Raw genomic sequence first — 17,122 nt, 5'->3', positions numbered from 1 at the left:
ACTCTTTAGCTGTCTGAGGAATGTTGGATGTGATGTATAGTTTACTGGGACTTGAGGATACCAAAAAAAACCCTGGTCCGTGTGGAAGAGGCATAAAACTCATCCACCAGCAGGTTGAGTTGGGCTTGGGAGCTGCCATAGCACACCTGGATACTCTGCAGGTCTCTCCGCTGTCAGAGTTGGTGCTTCTCAGACACAGTTCTCAGCACGCTTCACCTGCATGATGGATGGAAAGCCATGTGACCCTCCAGGGACATGTGTAAGCACTGGCATCTCTCCTGTGAGGAGCCAGCAGGGGATGGGGGGCTCTGGTGCAGGAGGAGCGCAGAGCCAAGATGGAGATGTGGGAAGCAAAACATGACAGCTCTGCTGCTCTACTCACCACTTCTACTAAAAAGTGTTCCCCCACTCCAAAGTGTAGTCCTGCTGGAGGCCCCCATGTATTTTACCATTTCCCAGCTCTGTGCAGAGATTCCAGGGACAGGAATCACTTGCTTTCCCCAGAGTGGTGGGGCAGATCTTACACCTTGTGATGCAAAGTCCTCCAGCCTCTTTTGCAACTTACAAGTTTAAAAGCAAGCTGGAAAAACACTTTTTCCCACATGAAATCAAGTCCTGTGCTTTCCTCCACTTCAAATTTCACTGGATGTTGAAACACAGCAGTCAATCTTCCCAAACTTCACAGTACCCCTCAGTTCCTCTTCTGGCATGGCTCTGGTCAGGGCTGTCACCAAGGGCTGGTGTGCAGCAGGTATTTGGATGACTCACTGTTCTGGAATTGAAGTCCCTCTCTTTAGAAATACACTCACAGAGTTTCCAAAAATTATTCTGGAATAAAATGTCAACAGAGGAGGCTGATCTGGAATAGCAATTGCTGAATAATTTATTCTGCCGTGAGTAGATAATTTCCCTATATGGAGCAACCCTAATAAGCTCCAAAATGTAAGCGTTATTGGTTTGGGGGCCAGAGGGGAGGGAGGAAACCACTAAGTTTTCATGAAGTTACTGAAGTGAGCTGAGCTCTTTAAGTATAATAATATTTCTTCAATATAAAGTGTGTGTCTGTGGTCTCCTTAGTGAAATTCAATATATATATAAAAAGGTGGGTTTATTCTAAATGAGGACTGTAAAAGTTGGAAGGAGAGGGGAGTCATCCTGGTGCCTGCTCCTGGGGTCTGTGCCCAGCTCCTGAATGGGGGGTTGAGAGCAGAAATGGCAAAATGGTGTCATCTTAAATTTTTTTTTCCGCTTTGGGGGAGCAATTTCAAGCAGAGCCCTTTTCTGTTTTAAAAACAAGGTTCTCGGAAGGAAGTTAATTGACCTTTTCAGCAAATTTGTTGTTGAGACCGTTGCCACAAATGCTATTGAAATGCTTTGTAAATACAGTGTTCATTTAACAACATTGCCAGCAACTTAAAGTCAGACTTTATCCTCCCTTAAAAATGAAAGATCTATTCTTAGCGGAAAAAGCATTTTTTTGGGGGAAGAATTTGGAGCAGATTTTCGTATTGAATCTAGGCTGCCTCATTCCCTCGGAAGGCTTCTGAGGGCCAGGAAAATTATAACTAATAAGTTCCCTATAAATTGTAGAGCTGCTATTTTAAGGTCTGGTGTCTCAGGGAGGATCGGGGTGGTGTCCTGCTTCCCTCCGTTGCTGCACAGTGCCCTGGTTTGATTTTTGGTCCTCGTTAAGCTGTCTGCTGGTCCTGCCCCATGCAAAACCAAAATGTGGGAAGAAGGCAAGTCAGGAGGTTCTCAGGCTTGGTTTTGCTTTTGATTCATGATATTGGTAAATTGAGTTTGTTTTTTGGTCTGAAGATGGCCTGCTCCTGAGGCAGCTTTAAATGGCAAGATATGCTTTGAATGCAATCTATCGTTGAATATTTGGAGACAAAATCCAAAGCTGCTCCCTGGCCTCAGGCTAGGACCTGGAAAAGCTGCCAGTGCAGGAGGGAGGTTGTGTCTCGGAAAAGCAGGTCAGGAAGGGGAGCAAATACGTTGAGAGAAAAGGATGTTCATGGCTCTGCAGCAACTTCTTCCACAACCAGAGGGTACCCAGGGTGGAGCCCTTAGGCCAGGAACAACAGGTTGAGGGCTCCAGCATGGGAGGCACTTCGCTTTCAGGGGCTGGGATTATGTTTTTGTGTGGCTAAGAGTTCTGTGAATCACCACATAAAAAAAGATGATGAAGGGAAGAGCGGCGCTCCATCTGCCTTTGACTGTGATGAAGTTCAGTGATCCCATCGTGGTGACACTTGCATGGAGGGATAAGAGGCATTTCCTAATTAAAACCCTTTCATGTACTAGCAGCTCAGCTGTTGGAAATCTGGGTGGCTCCATTGAAGTCAGGAGATGACCCCAGCTGAGCCTCGTGTGTGAGTTTTGGCATCTCCCATCGGATTCCTTGAGGCAGCCGAGGTGGTGACAGCATGAGGCTGGGTCTGCTCTGTGGCAGCCTCGACTGATGGCACGCACGAGCCCGGAAACTCCAGCAAAAGTGAATTTCCTCCCTGTGGATATTTTCTTTCATGCTGGAAAACAACCCTGCATCTGTTGAGCAAACACCTGAGCTGTACCAAGGAATGTACCCACGTTGCTCCTTGTTCAGATATAGCCCCTCTTGAACTCATGGATGCATTGAGGACAGTCAAAGAGATGTGTTGCTTTTTCTCCCTTAACGTAGAAATGGTGCATTCACCACTTCTACTAAAAAACTCCACTACACGTCCTAATCTTTCTAATCTCTCATGCTTTTAAGAAAACTCTTTGTATTCAAGATTGCTGTTAGTTATACTATAGCAGTAAAGAGGAGAGACTTGACAGTGTTTTGCCACTAGTTGTTACATGGGCAGCACATGTTAGCAAAGGTGTGGTGAACTCATCCTCTCTTCAAGCCCTTTCTGTTGTTTATGTGGCTGCAGAGCTGGCATTTGGATTGGTTTGAGTTGGATCTGACCTCCTAGCTGAGGAATTCAGCTTGCAAGGCTGCACCTCAGCCGAGGAAATCAGACTGAGCTTTAAAACCGGTTGTATTTTTAAATTTTTTGCCCAAACCGTATGTCTTCAGAGGAAGGGTTGTGCATCTGGGTGGATTAAAAACCATTCGCGGATGGGCATCAGAAGATGGTGGAAGGTGATGCTGAAAAGGGTGGTCTTGGCTTTGGGGCTCACAACAAAAGCACAAAAACCCTGGCTCTTCAGGACTAGGAGGGCAACAAAGAGCATTCCAGGCTGGGGAGGAAAATGGAGAACATTTTTGAATATTTTTGGTAAAGTCACAGATTGGAACTAGTCGTCTGGAGCATGCCCTTGGGCCAGACACCCCCTGAGCTGAGTAGGGGGAGGGAAAAAACCTCCATTTCAGGCTCCTAGATAAACAAACACCAGAAATCTCGTAAGGGTAATAATGGAAATCACTGGGAAATTGAGTTAATACAAGGGCATCTGTGTAAGTGAATGCTTGGGACAGGGAAACGGCTTTGTCCTTTAACTCTAGTAATGCTGGAGCAGATGGGAAGCGCAGTGTGCTTCACGCATTAGCTGGCTCGGATAAAGAGCAAGGCAGAGGCCAGTCCTCTTGGCTGATTAGAGGTTAACAGGGATAGAAACCAGTGGATTGACTCTTCATTTGCAGGAGGTGTTGTGGGATCAGAGCAGATGGCAGAGAGAGCGTCCCTCCAGCTTACTCAGCTGCTCGGAGGAGCTTACGGCTCCCTCCAGCACAAACAGCCCCACTGCATCTCCTCTGTTTACAGCTGCAGCTCTTGCTTCTTCCCTGGCCTGCCCGGAGAGATGATAGAAGAATATTTGTCGTAAACCTGTGGTAGTTGGTTGTCTGAGGCTGTAGGTATGTGCGGGGACACTTGCAGACACGGTACATCCTCTCCAACTCATCCGTATCCCTTTGTTTCCCCTCCTCTGGCAGCAGCTCAGCTGCAGGCACGGCTCCTTCCTGGGGGCTGTTAATGGTCTTTGTTAGCTCTGTGAAAGCAAGAGGTGCTTTTCCAGGCTGGTAATGACCAGGCAGGGACAGGAGCGTGGTGGGGACAGGGAGGAGGGCTGTGTGGGGAATAATTCAGCAGAAGAAGCGCGGCTGCGTGCTGCTGGGACAGCATCATCCTGGACAGCCGTCACCTACCTCCTTCATCGCTGCCAAGGTCTTGCTTAACAACAGCACCTTTGCCTGTGGTCACAAAAAAGACTTGCTCTGGGGAGGAGGGAGGATGGAAACTCATAGCAGCTCTGCTCATTGACTCACTGGAAGCCCGGATTCCCTATTTTGCAAGGGAGAAATGGCAATTGATTCAGCCTTACCCTCTTTCTTTTTGTCTGCCAGTGCTCTGAAAAGGCACATTTTATCTGTGTGTGACAACACCTGCCTAGGGTGCCTCTCATTGAGCCGCTGAATCAAAAGAGCAACAAGAAAAGTGGGTTTAATTGCACACATCTTCAGCAGAGTCTTTCTTGCACTGGCAGCACAAAAGGCCAGCCCTGTGCTGGTTGAATGGAGCCTGGGAGGGCTGGGGCGCGCTGTACTCTCCGTTACTATCGGAGGCAGATGATTCACTTTGCTGGAGCATTGTCATGTGCAAATGAGTTCATGAGCCCATCTCCTTTCCAACTGCAAGGTCAGGGACTGAGCAATTGTCAGCATCAGCCGGCTGGGGGAATTGATCTAGAAGCCGGAAAGCTTTGGGAGATTTTACTAACCTCCGCTTCCCACCGCCCGAGTGCACCGACACCTTCCTCCCGTGGGTGTTGTCTACATTACAAATATTGACCGATTTTAAGTTCATGTTTAGAAAGCTGCTGTTTCGAGGCACGGAAATGTGACTGAGAATGGCTTATAAATAACACTTGGTGCGGCAATTATTATTCATTGCTAGTTATGGCTTTCACACAGTGGAAAAACAAATGGTTTTTCCACTAGGAGCCGGAGCTGCAGTCCGTTTAATCACTAAAGAGCTTGGAATCACTTTAGTTTAAAATAACTTTCCGCTGTGGTTTGGAAATTTAAAAAAAAAAAAAAAATATTTGGGTCACGTTAACCTAGTGTATACAACTTGCCCTGAGAATTTCAGTTTACCTCATCTACATCTACTGAGCCCCATAAATATCCCTGCATTCACTCCCATTTGGTTTTGCAGAGCTCCTGCCTGCCCAAAGGCAGAGCTGCCCAAACAGAGATTTGAAGTGGGGTTAGTCTGGCTAGAAGTGGAGTCCTGGAGCTGAGCATGGAGTACAGAAGCAGCGAGGAGCCAAGCTGCTGTCTGCCACAGCCGCTCTCTGGCCAGGGTGCAAGGGGATGTGGCTGGTGCCTTCAGGAAGCTGCGTGGATTGACTTTCCATCACGTTGCTCCTAACAGAGGCTGCCCAGAATATCAGCCTCGGGTACTAGGAGGTCACTTGAGGTTTTGACAGCCAGGTTTGGGGTGAGTTCTTTATGTGCAGTGTCCAGCCACATCCCACTGGTGGTTCTTGCTCAGGGGTGAGTGTTTCCCTCTGCAGAGCCATTCCTTGCCCTGCTTCAAGGTTTCCATGAAAACGAAGAAGAGCCTGTGGAGGGGACAGAGGAGCCACAGTGATGTGAAAAAGTGCTCCCCACGTTACCCCTGTGTTACTGGACCCCATCCTGTTGCGCAGCAGTGCCAGTGCAGCATCCTCAGGGTTAGGTCCTGCAGGTGGCTGCTGTTCCGTGGTGGTTTCCACCCTGGCTAACGCTCCGTGAAAGGCAAACGACTGCCGCTCCTGGGAAGAGTGAGCTAATTTTTTCCGAATGGCACAACTTTACATATGACAACTGTGACTTCTGTCTGGGCTGCAGTGTGAAATCTGAGAGATGGCTGTGAGCAGCAGCTGCCAGAGGGAGCAGAGCTGAGTGCTTGGGTTCCCAATTACTCCTCTCCCTCTTCTTCCTTGCAGGTATTGGAAGGCTCTTGATGCCACAGTTATGAGAAGGGAAGGTGTTATGCCTGGGTTTTGCTTGTTTCTAGAGTTTGAATTTCCACCTGGGGGTCTGCCTGTCTCCAAACTTCAGGTATTTTAATGTAACCAGCTCGAATGTTGGCTTTACCTTCAGTGATCTGCTAGAGGATGCAAAATGAGGGGTCTTTAGAGCTGGCCTCATGGTGGGTTGGAGCTGCAGCAAAGGCTAGTGGTTTCTCCTGATGGTTGGCACGTGGACATCTGGGTTAAAGATGTCCAGCTGAAAGACTGCCTGCTGTTACAGAACTGGACAAGTTTGCAAAGCTCCTTTTGGTTGAGTAGGTTTAGAGATCAAAGAATTCTCCATCTTGGTTAAAGATGCTTCTGTTGATTAAAGATGCTTCTGAGGCCTTAATGCTGTTGTCCTAATAACAAAAGTCTCCTGCCCCGGAGTCCCTGCTAAAGGCTTGATCCTATGTAGCTGTTTCAGAGCCCAGGGAGGTTTTGTGGATCCGTCCTCCTCCCAGCCTGCAGGGTTTATCTGCTCCAAAGATGAGAGTGCTGCCCAGCTGATGAATTTGTAAGTCCTACTATTGTGGAGCTCACAAACTTCTAAAAGGCAATTCTTGGGTCTGTTTTAATTTAAATCAGATGTGCAATGTCCTGCAGCAGTAACGCAAGGAAGGTCCTTGCTCCAGTGTTTTGTCCCCATTTGATGGGTCAGATGGGTGGGATTAGGAAGGAGATGGGCTCATCGTGCCCTGTGTGCCTGTGACCATTTTTGGCACCTTTCTGTGCTCTTTCTGGGGCAGCTATGAAGACTCAGCTGCTTTTGCAACCTTGATCAAAGAGACATCCACTGGGAAGCTTCCATGGTAAAAGTAGGAGAGGGTGTTCTGGGGCAGGGAGAAGGCAACGTTGTTCTTGGGACAAAGCTAAACTCTGACGGGACATAATGAGTCTGTAGTTACAAAGATGGTATTCAGTTATTTCTTTTCCATGGGTTTTCAAGCCTTTGCACTGTCACTTCCCTGGCAGCAAATCAAACACCAAGTCAGTTTATGTTAAGAACAGAAGATGAAGTCCTAGATAAGCACTCGGCTGTAGGAATGTCTTATATTGAGATGTATGGGGAGGACAGGGAGGAGAGTCTGTCTTTGCTCTCAGTGCCGTCCAGACCCCATGTCTGTGACCAGGGCTATGTTTCTCTCTGCTGAAGTGCTAGTATCAACAGCTCCTAGGATGCTTCTTGCTTCCAGGATGTGAGATGAACAGAGAGGAGGGTACAGTGACAGATGCCCTTTTCCAGGGTGACTCGTAGCCTTTTGGTGATGATAGCACCAGAGTTTTGCATGGACCAGGAGTGCATGTTTCGATGGATGATGGAGTAATCACACCATAACCCACCTTTTAGCCACCACTCTTCTCTGGGACAATGATACCCGTCACTGCTGAGCTGGTGTGCTCAGCACCTGTGGGTGCTGGGGTGCAGACCTGGCCACAGTGTAGGGTGCAGAGTGGTAGCTGCGGTCTGACCTCCTGTTAGTGTAAATATTCCCAAATAATGCTTCTGTTCCTGCCAGCTCCTCTCTCTCCCCCTCTACCATGTTTAATTTCTGACTAAACTTTTGATAAATGTTCTGTATGGAGTTCCTAGTTTATCTTAAATAGACCTGCTGCCATCATAGCTAAAATCTAAACCAACACTTGACTTAGGGCTCAAGTGCCAGAATGAACTTGGCAGTTGTTGACATACTGGACGGTCCTGTTTGAGGTGCAGACCTCAGCTATGAATTGTGAGGACTGGCTCTTGGGGCAGATGGGAGAGCACAGCTTTTGGGGTGCCTGAGAACAGCCTGGGAAGTATCTGGAGAAATTTTCTCTCTCGGGGGGTTGGGTCAGACCACAGTTGCTGTATTTTCGGACTTATACCTGTCTGAAACAGGTCAGTTGGTTAAATGAGTTCATCCAACCTTACGCCAGTTAGCCCCAAGTGGGGGCTGGCCCACAGTCCTGCTAAAGTAAGCAGTTCAGGGCAGTGTTTATGGCCAATAATTTGTCCTGGAGTGTTTTATATATACGTGTGCATGTGCCTGTGGGCATACACACGAGCATATCCATACATTCTCGCTCAGGAACGCGGTTTCCAGTCCTTTCAACTTGTTCAAAAACTAAACTAGGGAGAAACTGGCAGTGAGTCGGAGCCGCCTGCCAAGCATTGCAAACCAGAGAAGTGGTAAAACATAAACACTTTGGAGTTTATCCTCAGGATTTATACAGTTTGGCTGCTGGGGGACGGACTTGTGTGGAGGGGGATGGCTCGTCAGCTCCTGCCGTGCTGCTCCCGCGGCACCGAGCCCGGCACCTCTGCAGCCGAGCTTCCACTCCTGGCAGCTTGTGAGCAAGAGGGTGTAGTGCAGGGCTGTCCATCCCTCCCCTCCTGCTCTGCTGGCCACATGGGGTGGGTTTTGGGGTGATGGCAGCAGAACAGGTCTGCTTCTCTCCCCACCCCTCCCTTGCACTAAAGTAAAAGCAGACCTCCTTGACGCTTAATCAGATTTGAATGTGTTTTTTGGCGTGGCTTTAAAGAGACTGGCAGTGAATAGCTGGGTTTGATGCCATTTATTAAAAACCTCTGGTAGAATTTGTCTCCGAAAGCCTTTGTAAGAGCTGGCAAACGCACAAGGGTTTGATGCAGTTAATGTATTTTAATCTTCACCCCCCCCACACACACCCCCCTTTCCCTTTTCTGCTGCTAATTGTAGGGCTCTCAGCTGTCTGCCGCCTTCTCCGGGGGGATGGCAGGCTCTGCAGGGACCTGTACATACACAGTCTTAATAAGGTTGCAGTGGCGTGGAGAAAAGTGAGCATCCTCTTCAGGGAGGAGGGCTGGGACGGGTGGTGTGGGGTGCCAGGTCTCACACCACGTTCTGACACGGGTGCACTGGGTGGTCCTGTCCATGTTAATTAACTTCCTGGTGCAGCCTCATTCTCCTTGGAGGAATGAGACAGATGAATGGGGGGAACAAAGACGTCCCTTTTCCAGGGGCAAAGTGTTCATGTTGGACCCACTCAGCAGTTGGATCCTGAGAAGGGCTTCCTGAGGCTCCCTTTCAGATTGAGTTTGATGGTCTTTCGTCACTGGCTTTGTCCCTCACTTGCTGGGTATATCCACCTTCCTTGGAGCCAGAGTACTTTCTGAGCCCATTTAATGCTCCTCATCCGCATTTGGGACTTTTTGGGGGCTTTTTTTCACACTTTGTGCCCCAAGGCACTGCACCCCCTTGCAGCATGGTGAGAACTGTCAGGAGCACCATAACATTGACGTGAGCAATTTGTGGAGCTCAAGGAGCAGTTTTCCCCCAGCCCACAGTTTGGGCTGTGTGTTGCTCCTGTCACTGCTCCTTGTTTTCCCTGTGTGGAAGAGCTCAGAGCTGTGGCCATGCCCTGGAGCACTCTTCCTGGTTGAGGGACAAAGTTGGAATTGCTTTGCATTTAGTTCGCCTCATCAGAGAAAAGCAAACGTGGCCTTTTTCTACCAGCCCTCACTCATGTGAGTTGCAAATTCAGCGAGAGGGAGGCGTGGATGGAAATGACTCCCAGGAGAGAAACAGTCTGAGAGACTTAAACAAATGGGAACTGAGCAGCTTTGCTCTTCTTCCCCTGAGGGTTTGGCTGTTAAATAAACTCACCAGTGAGTATGGCTGCACTGTGTGTGTTGGTGCAGAAGTGTGTTTGTACACAGGGTGTTGCTGGGTGTAAGCCACTGGGATGGGGTGTGCTGGGTGCTCTCCTCCTTGGCACAGAGATGCTCAAGCAGCCTTGGCTGGCCTTGCCTTTGTCCAGCTTTTGCAGGGGTGGCTGTGGTCACAGGGAACCTAACCTGACCTTTCCCTCTTCTCCTTGCCCTCTCCAGGGTTCCACCTCAGCGGGACGGTAACAGAGCCAGCGACTGCAACAGAACCAGAGATGACCTACAAGGTGGCCATCAGCTTCGACCGCTGCAAAATCACCTCAGTGACGTGCGGCTGCGGGAACAAGGACATTTTTTACTGCGCTCACGTCGTGGCGCTTTCACTGTACAGGATCCGCAAGCCGGACCAGGTCAAACTCCGTCTTCCCATCTCAGAGACCCTTTTCCAGATGAACAGGGACCAGCTCCAGAAGTTTGTTCAGTATTTGATCACGGCACACCACACCGAGGTGCTGCCCACCGCCCAGAAGTTGGCTGATGAGATCCTGTCGTCCAACTCGGAGATCAACCAAGTGCATGGTAATTCCTCCCCCCTCCCCGGGTGACCCGGCACTGCTTCACTCTGTGTTTGGGTTGGGTGGTGGTTTTGATGCTGGTGGTGATGCCAATGGTGATGGCCTTCATTTTGCTGTTTGTCTGTTGCTGGCAGTGTCACACTGATGTTAGTGCGTGGGTGTTGGGACCACATCGTCAGGGCATCCCCATCCTGCCCCCTGCTCCTCTTTATGTGTTTGTCTGTCAAACACAGGCTTCAACAGGCAGGGAGAGACAGAGCAGGCAGGCTGGTGGTGCACAAGGCACAGCTTAGAGTAGAATGGAGAAGCGAAGGGCGGAGGATGGCAGCAGGGTTAGCCCCCAGCACAGAAGGAGGTGGTTCTGGGACCCCTGCGGAGCGAGAGGGGCAGTGGGGATGTGGCTCCTCCATCACGCAGGGACGCGGTGTCAGCCCCAGCCCTGCACGTTGCTAAGTCAGATGCGGCTGAGCCGGCGGGAGATAAAGCTTTAATCTCCATGGGCGTTAATTTGCCCATAATAAATGAGCGCCGCTGTTCTGACCTACTGCACAAAGGCAGTGGAGATGTGTCCTAGGGCTTTGTGTTTGGAAAGTGCTTTTCACTTCCTCCCCTGGAAGTGTGAGGGACAGTGCCCATCCCAGCCCTGCTTTGCTGGCCCAGGAAGTGTCCCAGGCTCAGGGGGTGTCTCCTGCTGTGTCTTTCCGAGGAGCCCAGGAGGTTGCCCAGGGTCTGCAACAATGAGCCGCTCCCCACCGTGCCTGTCCCACCAGCTGTAGAGCAGAGATAATAAACATTTATCTGCCACGGAAGGGGCGTTGCGGGGATTAACACATGCCTGTTAAGTGCTCTGAAGATGAAAAGCCCCATGTGCAGCCTAAAATATCATCTGAACTGGTTGAATCCACATGTAGAGGTGAGGCCAGCGGTTCACCTCCACCGTAGGGGTGATGGCAGCTCTGATCTTAGATGTCTTCCCCTCCCTCTATCTGGTCGTTCCTGCTCCTACGTTGGGAGTGGCCTTTGTCTCCTCTGCTGGACCATGTCTGCTGCATGGGAGGTTGTGCTCTAAATAACTGGCTTTTGCAGGGGGCAGGGGGTCCTCAATTTTTGGCATTATGAAAGAATGAGGAGCTGTGATACTGCAGGGATCTGGTGAGGGCCACTCCCTCGCTGAGCAGATCTACTGAAGCTGAGGCTGGGCAAGATCCCTTCTTGGCCATTGTTCGAGGCTGCTTTCTCCTAAGCAGATTGAAGTAAAGCTTTTAAGACTCTGAATATTTATTGCTCTAGAGTCAGCAAAAGGCTGGTGATTGAGAGTCTTACAAAGATACAGATGTTGGCTCCGGTTCAAGATCTGCCTCGTGTTTTCACAAGTGGTTTTGAAAAAAAAAACAAAGCAAAAATTCTTGGTGCCTTCAGACTCGTGCAAATTCACACACTCCAGTGTGTGATTTTGAACCAACAGAGACATGTTGACTCACCCCACAGAAGGTGACACCTGTCTGACATCCCTGTGGCTGCCCAGCTGGTTACAAGAGAGGAAATGCCTCTGCAAGCAGGAGAGCAGCCTCATCTCATCCTGGGGGAGGATGCAGATAAGCCCTAGGATGATGAGATGATCTAAAGATGACCTGTAACTTCTAGATTTTGCCCCCTTTGAAAAGGAAGGCTCCGAAAAGCTCACATTCAGGTTCAGAGTGATCCTGTCCAGGGTTCCGAGTCTTGACCCCGGACAGTGTTGCAAGTTTGCCCTCCTTGTCTGCCAGAAACAGGCACAGTCAACTGCATTGCAGAGCTGCTTGAGCCCAGGAGAGGAAGAGCTCCAGGCATGTGGGGCTTTGTATAGGAGAGCAATTTTGGGGTCTCCAGTTGAAGGGGATGCAAATCTTTCCCCCATCTCTCCCTTTCCAACTGTGGCTCATGCATTCATAGTGGGTCACTGATCCTGGGATTTGTGTTTCTTCTAGCTGTGCTTTACACAGAGGTTTATGGGCTTATGCTTACAGTTCTTGACTGTGTCTAGTTCAAACCCTTGTGGTCACACCTTCATTCACCTTGGGGTTGGGACCAAGGTGGCTTTTGGCAGGCCAACTTCTGCAACCCAAGCAGTAGCCCAGTGTGTGTTCACTGGATACCTGAGATTATTACACCTTGGAGCAAGAACAGCCTCTCCAGGAATCTTTTATTCCTTCCCCCACCCATTTCTTCTGAGGAGAGGTCTGTTGAGCTTTATCTAAGCATTGGGTCTTCCCCACCTGCTTCTGGTCACCCGAAGGGCTGCTCTTCCCGTGCTGACGGCGAGCACATGGGATGGAGGAGCTGATTCTGCACCAGTTTGGCTGGAAAATGCCCGTTGTTTAAAGGGATTGTCTGGTTTTGTACAATAAGGCTGTCAGGGATGCTCCTTCTCCTCCTGCAGAGCCTGAATGGCAGAGAAAATTACGGGCCATTGTCTGGCACGCTCGGCTCCGGGCATCGGAGCTTTGTTCCTTGCAGGAGTCTGTAGCCACGGGCTGTGCACCGCGTGCCGATCTTCCCGGCTGTCTTCCTAGAAGGAAATGCAAACTATCCAGTAATGATGGAGTCTTGGAGCGCAGCCAAGGCGCTCGCGTGTTCTCGAAGGATTCAGTCCAAGCGGAGCTCCAAGGTGTGTGCCTGCCGCTCTGCTCCCCGCTTGGCCTCTGCCCACTGAAGGGGGTCACGTTTCTGCTCCCGTGGCCTGGCCGCGCAGGGCAGCGTGCTCACAGCGAGGGCATCTCGCCCGCCTGGCAGCGCCACGCTTAGCATCTGGAGTGGCAGCTGGAGGGAGGAGACCAGGGCTGGTTTCAGTGCCGTAGTGTGCCCTCCCCAGGGGGATAAAAGCCAGCGGTGTGACTGCCCAGCACGGAGCAAGGCTGCGAGGGCGTCATTGCGCCAGCAGGAGTGTCTCGTGGCTGCCTGGCCTTTCCCAGCGGGGTGAATGCTGCGGGCATCCAGAATCCGCAGCTGGAGAGCTTGGAGCCAGGACTCCAGCAAAGTGAGGATTACCTGGTGGTGGCCACCTTGGCACCCTGCTCCCTCCCTCTCTCCTCCGAGAGCATCAGCCCGGGGCTTGCCTTGGCTTGCTGTGGCGCCAGCCTGGCTCAGGGGAAATGCAAGCTGAGGACCATCAGCCATGGTGGGTCGTGCTGGTGGATTGGTGCAGCTTTGCTGTTGGGGGATCCATTGCTCTACCACTGTGAAACCTGGGAAGAACACGTCTTCCCGAGGCGTGGATGAGGGAGAGAGAGCGATTGCTTTGGTGCAGTGAAGTACTGCAGAGAGAGGCAGGAGGTGTTGGAGAGGGCAGCACTGAGAAAAAGCTGAAATGGGAGTTGTAGGCAGAGAGGGAGATTTTGGGGGCAAAAGCAAGCGAAGGAGAGGGAACTCAGAAGCACCAGTGAGTCCTGACAGCAGTGCTGGTTTCCCTGCTCTCACAGCTTGGATCCAACATCCATCATCAGGCAGTGCACAGGATCCAAGCTATCCAGGTAACCTTCTTTTCCTCTGGTATTTTGGTTCATGCTTGTAGGGAACAATTTGAATTTATTTTAAGAGGAAGACTGGATCAGTGTGAGGTGTACAGAAAGGAAAGCCGTGTTTCAGATACATTCCTTGAACTTGGTTGGGATATCTGGGCTTTGGAAGCAAACTGGATTCTTCCTGAGGGCAAAAGCAGTCTGTGGCAAAGGAGAGGAGGCTGATGGAAACCACTGCAGGGCCACAGAGAGTGATCATTAAAATCTGTAATTAAAAGCTTAAAGACAGGACTGTGCTCCTGCAGAGACTCAGGAGCTTCCTTGGAGGAGACTTTCGGAAAACCCTCAGGCCTTGGTGTGGGAAAACCAGATCTGCTTATGGAAAAACCATAAGGAGGCCTCTGCCTCATCTGTTTCCCTTTGTCCCAGATGCATTCTTGACCACCTTGAGCCTTCCTTCAGCTCCTGGGCTAAAACTGTCCTTCACCCCTTGGCCCATCTTGCTCCTTGCACACTTCAAGTCGGCTGCCAGGTCGGCGTGCGGGAAGTCCCTGCTTGTCCTGTCACAGCGAGCCAGGACTGATGTTTGAGGAGTCCTGGGGCAGTCTTTAACTTTCAGGTCATCCTGAGACAGTGTCTGGAGGGCAGCACCGGTAAATCTATTTGAAATTCTGCCTTCCTGCAGTGGAGGAGGAGAAGGTCAGATCTCCAGGGGATTCGTGTTCCTGTTTGCTGAGCTGATGTGGATTTAAGGGAAAATAACACACCTGAGTGCTGGAGAGAAAGGCAGCTCTTCCCCCTTGTCCTGCAAAGCCACTGGGGTTGCCAAATAACACTAGAGCACATGAGTGGTGCTTGACAAGCAGCTTCCAAAGTTGGGTGCACCAGATAGTGGTACCAGCTGGACCACAGAGCTCCACCATGCTGAGATCCAGTCCAGATTCACTTGCCCCATTGCTGGCAGGTGTGTTTCAATCTTCAGGCCACCCTGGAGGACCCTCCCCCCCCACCCCAACCTGTCTCCACTTGAAAACGAATCAGGAGCCTTGGCAGAGCTTGATTCCTTGCTTCACTGCTATTTTTAATCCCTTGTTAGAGTTCATTTCCTTTCTGGTGCCTGGTTATTTTCTCTCCAAGGTTTTCTGCTGTTTGCTTATTTGTCCACGTCCTCCCCACCCCCTGCCCTGAGCTGTTCCTTCAGGTCTGTTTTCCCTCTGGGCTCTGGAGAGGCAGCCCAGGGGCATTCAGCAACACCACCACGTGCAGTCATGAGATGACCCCTGTGAAGTGCCACAGTGATGGCAAGCCCTGCTCTGGGCACCACTGACCCTGGGGCCAGCGTGGCCAGGCCCTGAACCACTGACAGATGCTGGGCACAGTTTGGTGAGATGACCATGGGGGCGATGCTGGAGCAATCATCTTTATCCCTGAGTGGCTTTCAGCATCAGTTTGTCAGCTCCAGGCACTGGTTAAAAATAATAATTATCCCTTTTTTCTTTGTGTCACCAATCCTACTTTGGGTGAGACGCTCTGGGAGTATTTTCCACCTTACCCATCCTTCTTGGGTTCAGGAGCTTGTGTTTGGGATGTGCCAGTGCCTTGGCATGACCCACGAGGTCCCACTGCCTCCTTAGCCCTGAAAATCTGCATCGTTCCAGGCCAGGAGAACGTTTCGTTTTCTTCATGTAAGGCAGCTAATTTCAGAGCAAGGAATTGAATTTTCCCGTGCCTGGCTTCACTCTGTTTCCTTATTTGTTGATTTTTCCAGTCCTCATTTCTCAACCTTTGTATTTGCCTGGAGAAGCCTTGCTTGGCTGTCAAACAGTTAAACCCCAAGCCCCCTGCGAGCGGGGAGTCCTGCTCGGGGTGTGACGGCTTGCACTTTTATCTCTGTTTCTGCAGCCAGCGTAAACTGGGCTGGTGAAACGCTTTCCGCTCAAGATGTGCAGTGGTGTTTCCTTAAATCTGAATCCGGCAGGACCGGGATCCAGCACACATCTGAAACAGGCCTCTTTGGAGCACGAATGCTGCTATATGAGAAATGTGCTATGCAGGCGCCGGGCTGTTTAACATGCCGTTCCCGGCTCCTTTGGAGCCGAGACATGGAATCACTCATCAGCTGCGTCACGGCATACCGCTGCTGAAGCCCCCACGGTGTGAACGTTGGCAAGGGGAAGTGGACAAATCCTGCCATTAATATTTAAACCCAGCACAAATCCCGTTGTTTGCTCTTAAATGTTTATCCAGCTCCCCGGCGTAATTGGGCAGCCTGTTATCTGCCGGGCTGCGCTGCACGTGTGGGAATCTGCTATTGCAGCCCTCCCTCTGAATGTTTTGCAGGAGAGCAAAATACGTTTTCGAGCAGATTTGGGTTTTGTTGGGAGGCGCGGGAGGCGCGTTGCTAATTTGGCTGCGGCCCGAACCCCGACGTGCGAAGTGCTCAGTGTGTTGTGTGGGAGGAGGAGGTTTTTATTTAGCTGCACGCTCCTTTCCTCGCTGCCCGGGCTTTCCGTCGCTAACGCTGCGTGAGAGCAGCGAGCGCCGAGGGTAGCCGGGGATCCCCCCCCCAAAAAAAAAATGCAGTCGCTCTTTGCGTCTTGAGAACTCCTCCACCTTAACCTGTCCCAGCGGCCGCGGTGAGGGACCAAGGATGAACTGAGCTTAGGTGGGCCTCCCCAGGCACCTCCTGGTCCCTACAGATGCAGCCAGGTGACCCTGTAAAGGCAGTTGAGGCTGCTCTGGATAGCTGCAGCAAGGAGTGGCGGGCAGGAGGGTGGGGAGGAGGATATTAAGAGTGCAAGCGTCTGGGATACCTAGTGATGGGGCCGGATAAGCGCTCATGGTAGACAGATTAGTCATCGGTTCCTGATAGGGGATAATCGCTGGCTTGTCTGCTCTTTATCTGCGAGATAAGGATGGGGCTGGGGGAGGGAAGGAAAAGGCACAGAAAAGCTCAAAGGGCCGGGATGGACTGTCCCTGTCCCTGGTGTGGTTGTCCCTCGTGGCTTATGGCAGAGCTTGGCCACTGGCAGCGGAGGAGCGGGATCAGGGCATGTGTGGGGCTGTAGGCAAAAGCCTTCATGCTCATCCAGGAGCTGTGATTTCCTTTCTGTTGCTTCAGCTCCCATCCCAGTTATGTGGTTGTGTCGCCTATAAATTATTCTGCAGAGGGAGAAGCAGCATCCTGTCCCTTCAGCATGCCTAGAGCTTGCTGGAACTTCTCTCAGGCGGTGATTGTTAGCAGAAATTAAGTGATTTTTGTAAAGGACGTTAAATACAAATATCTTACCGGGTCAGGAGCATTCTCAGCCTTTCCTGGAGGAGCAAAACCCCTCGGGTTGGTGTCGTCTTGCTTACAAGCCAGGAAGAGACAGTTGCCCTGCTGAACAAGCATCCTGGAGCATGATTTTCATGAATTGCATTTGAGCTCT

General features: G+C 50.8%; 1 protein-coding gene across 1 annotated transcript in view; it reads left to right on the top strand.

The window, feature by feature from the left end:
• ZSWIM5 (zinc finger SWIM-type containing 5) overlaps positions 1-17,122 on the top strand; it is a 98,224-nt gene that overhangs the window by 58,672 nt on the left and 22,430 nt on the right. The window contains exon 2 of the mRNA XM_027892928.1: positions 9,842-10,198. Coding sequence (XP_027748729.1) covers positions 9,842-10,198 — 357 coding nt within the window. The remainder of the gene's footprint in view (positions 1-9,841; positions 10,199-17,122) is intronic.

The sequence above is a fragment of the Empidonax traillii genome, unplaced genomic scaffold, assembly GCF_003031625.1.
Source record: "Empidonax traillii isolate 1590-97213 ecotype Southwest subspecies unplaced genomic scaffold, ASM303162v1 scaffold15:size5535645, whole genome shotgun sequence".
Classification (NCBI taxonomy): Eukaryota; Metazoa; Chordata; class Aves; order Passeriformes; family Tyrannidae; genus Empidonax; species Empidonax traillii.
This window is presented reverse-complemented; position numbering and strand designations above follow the sequence as displayed.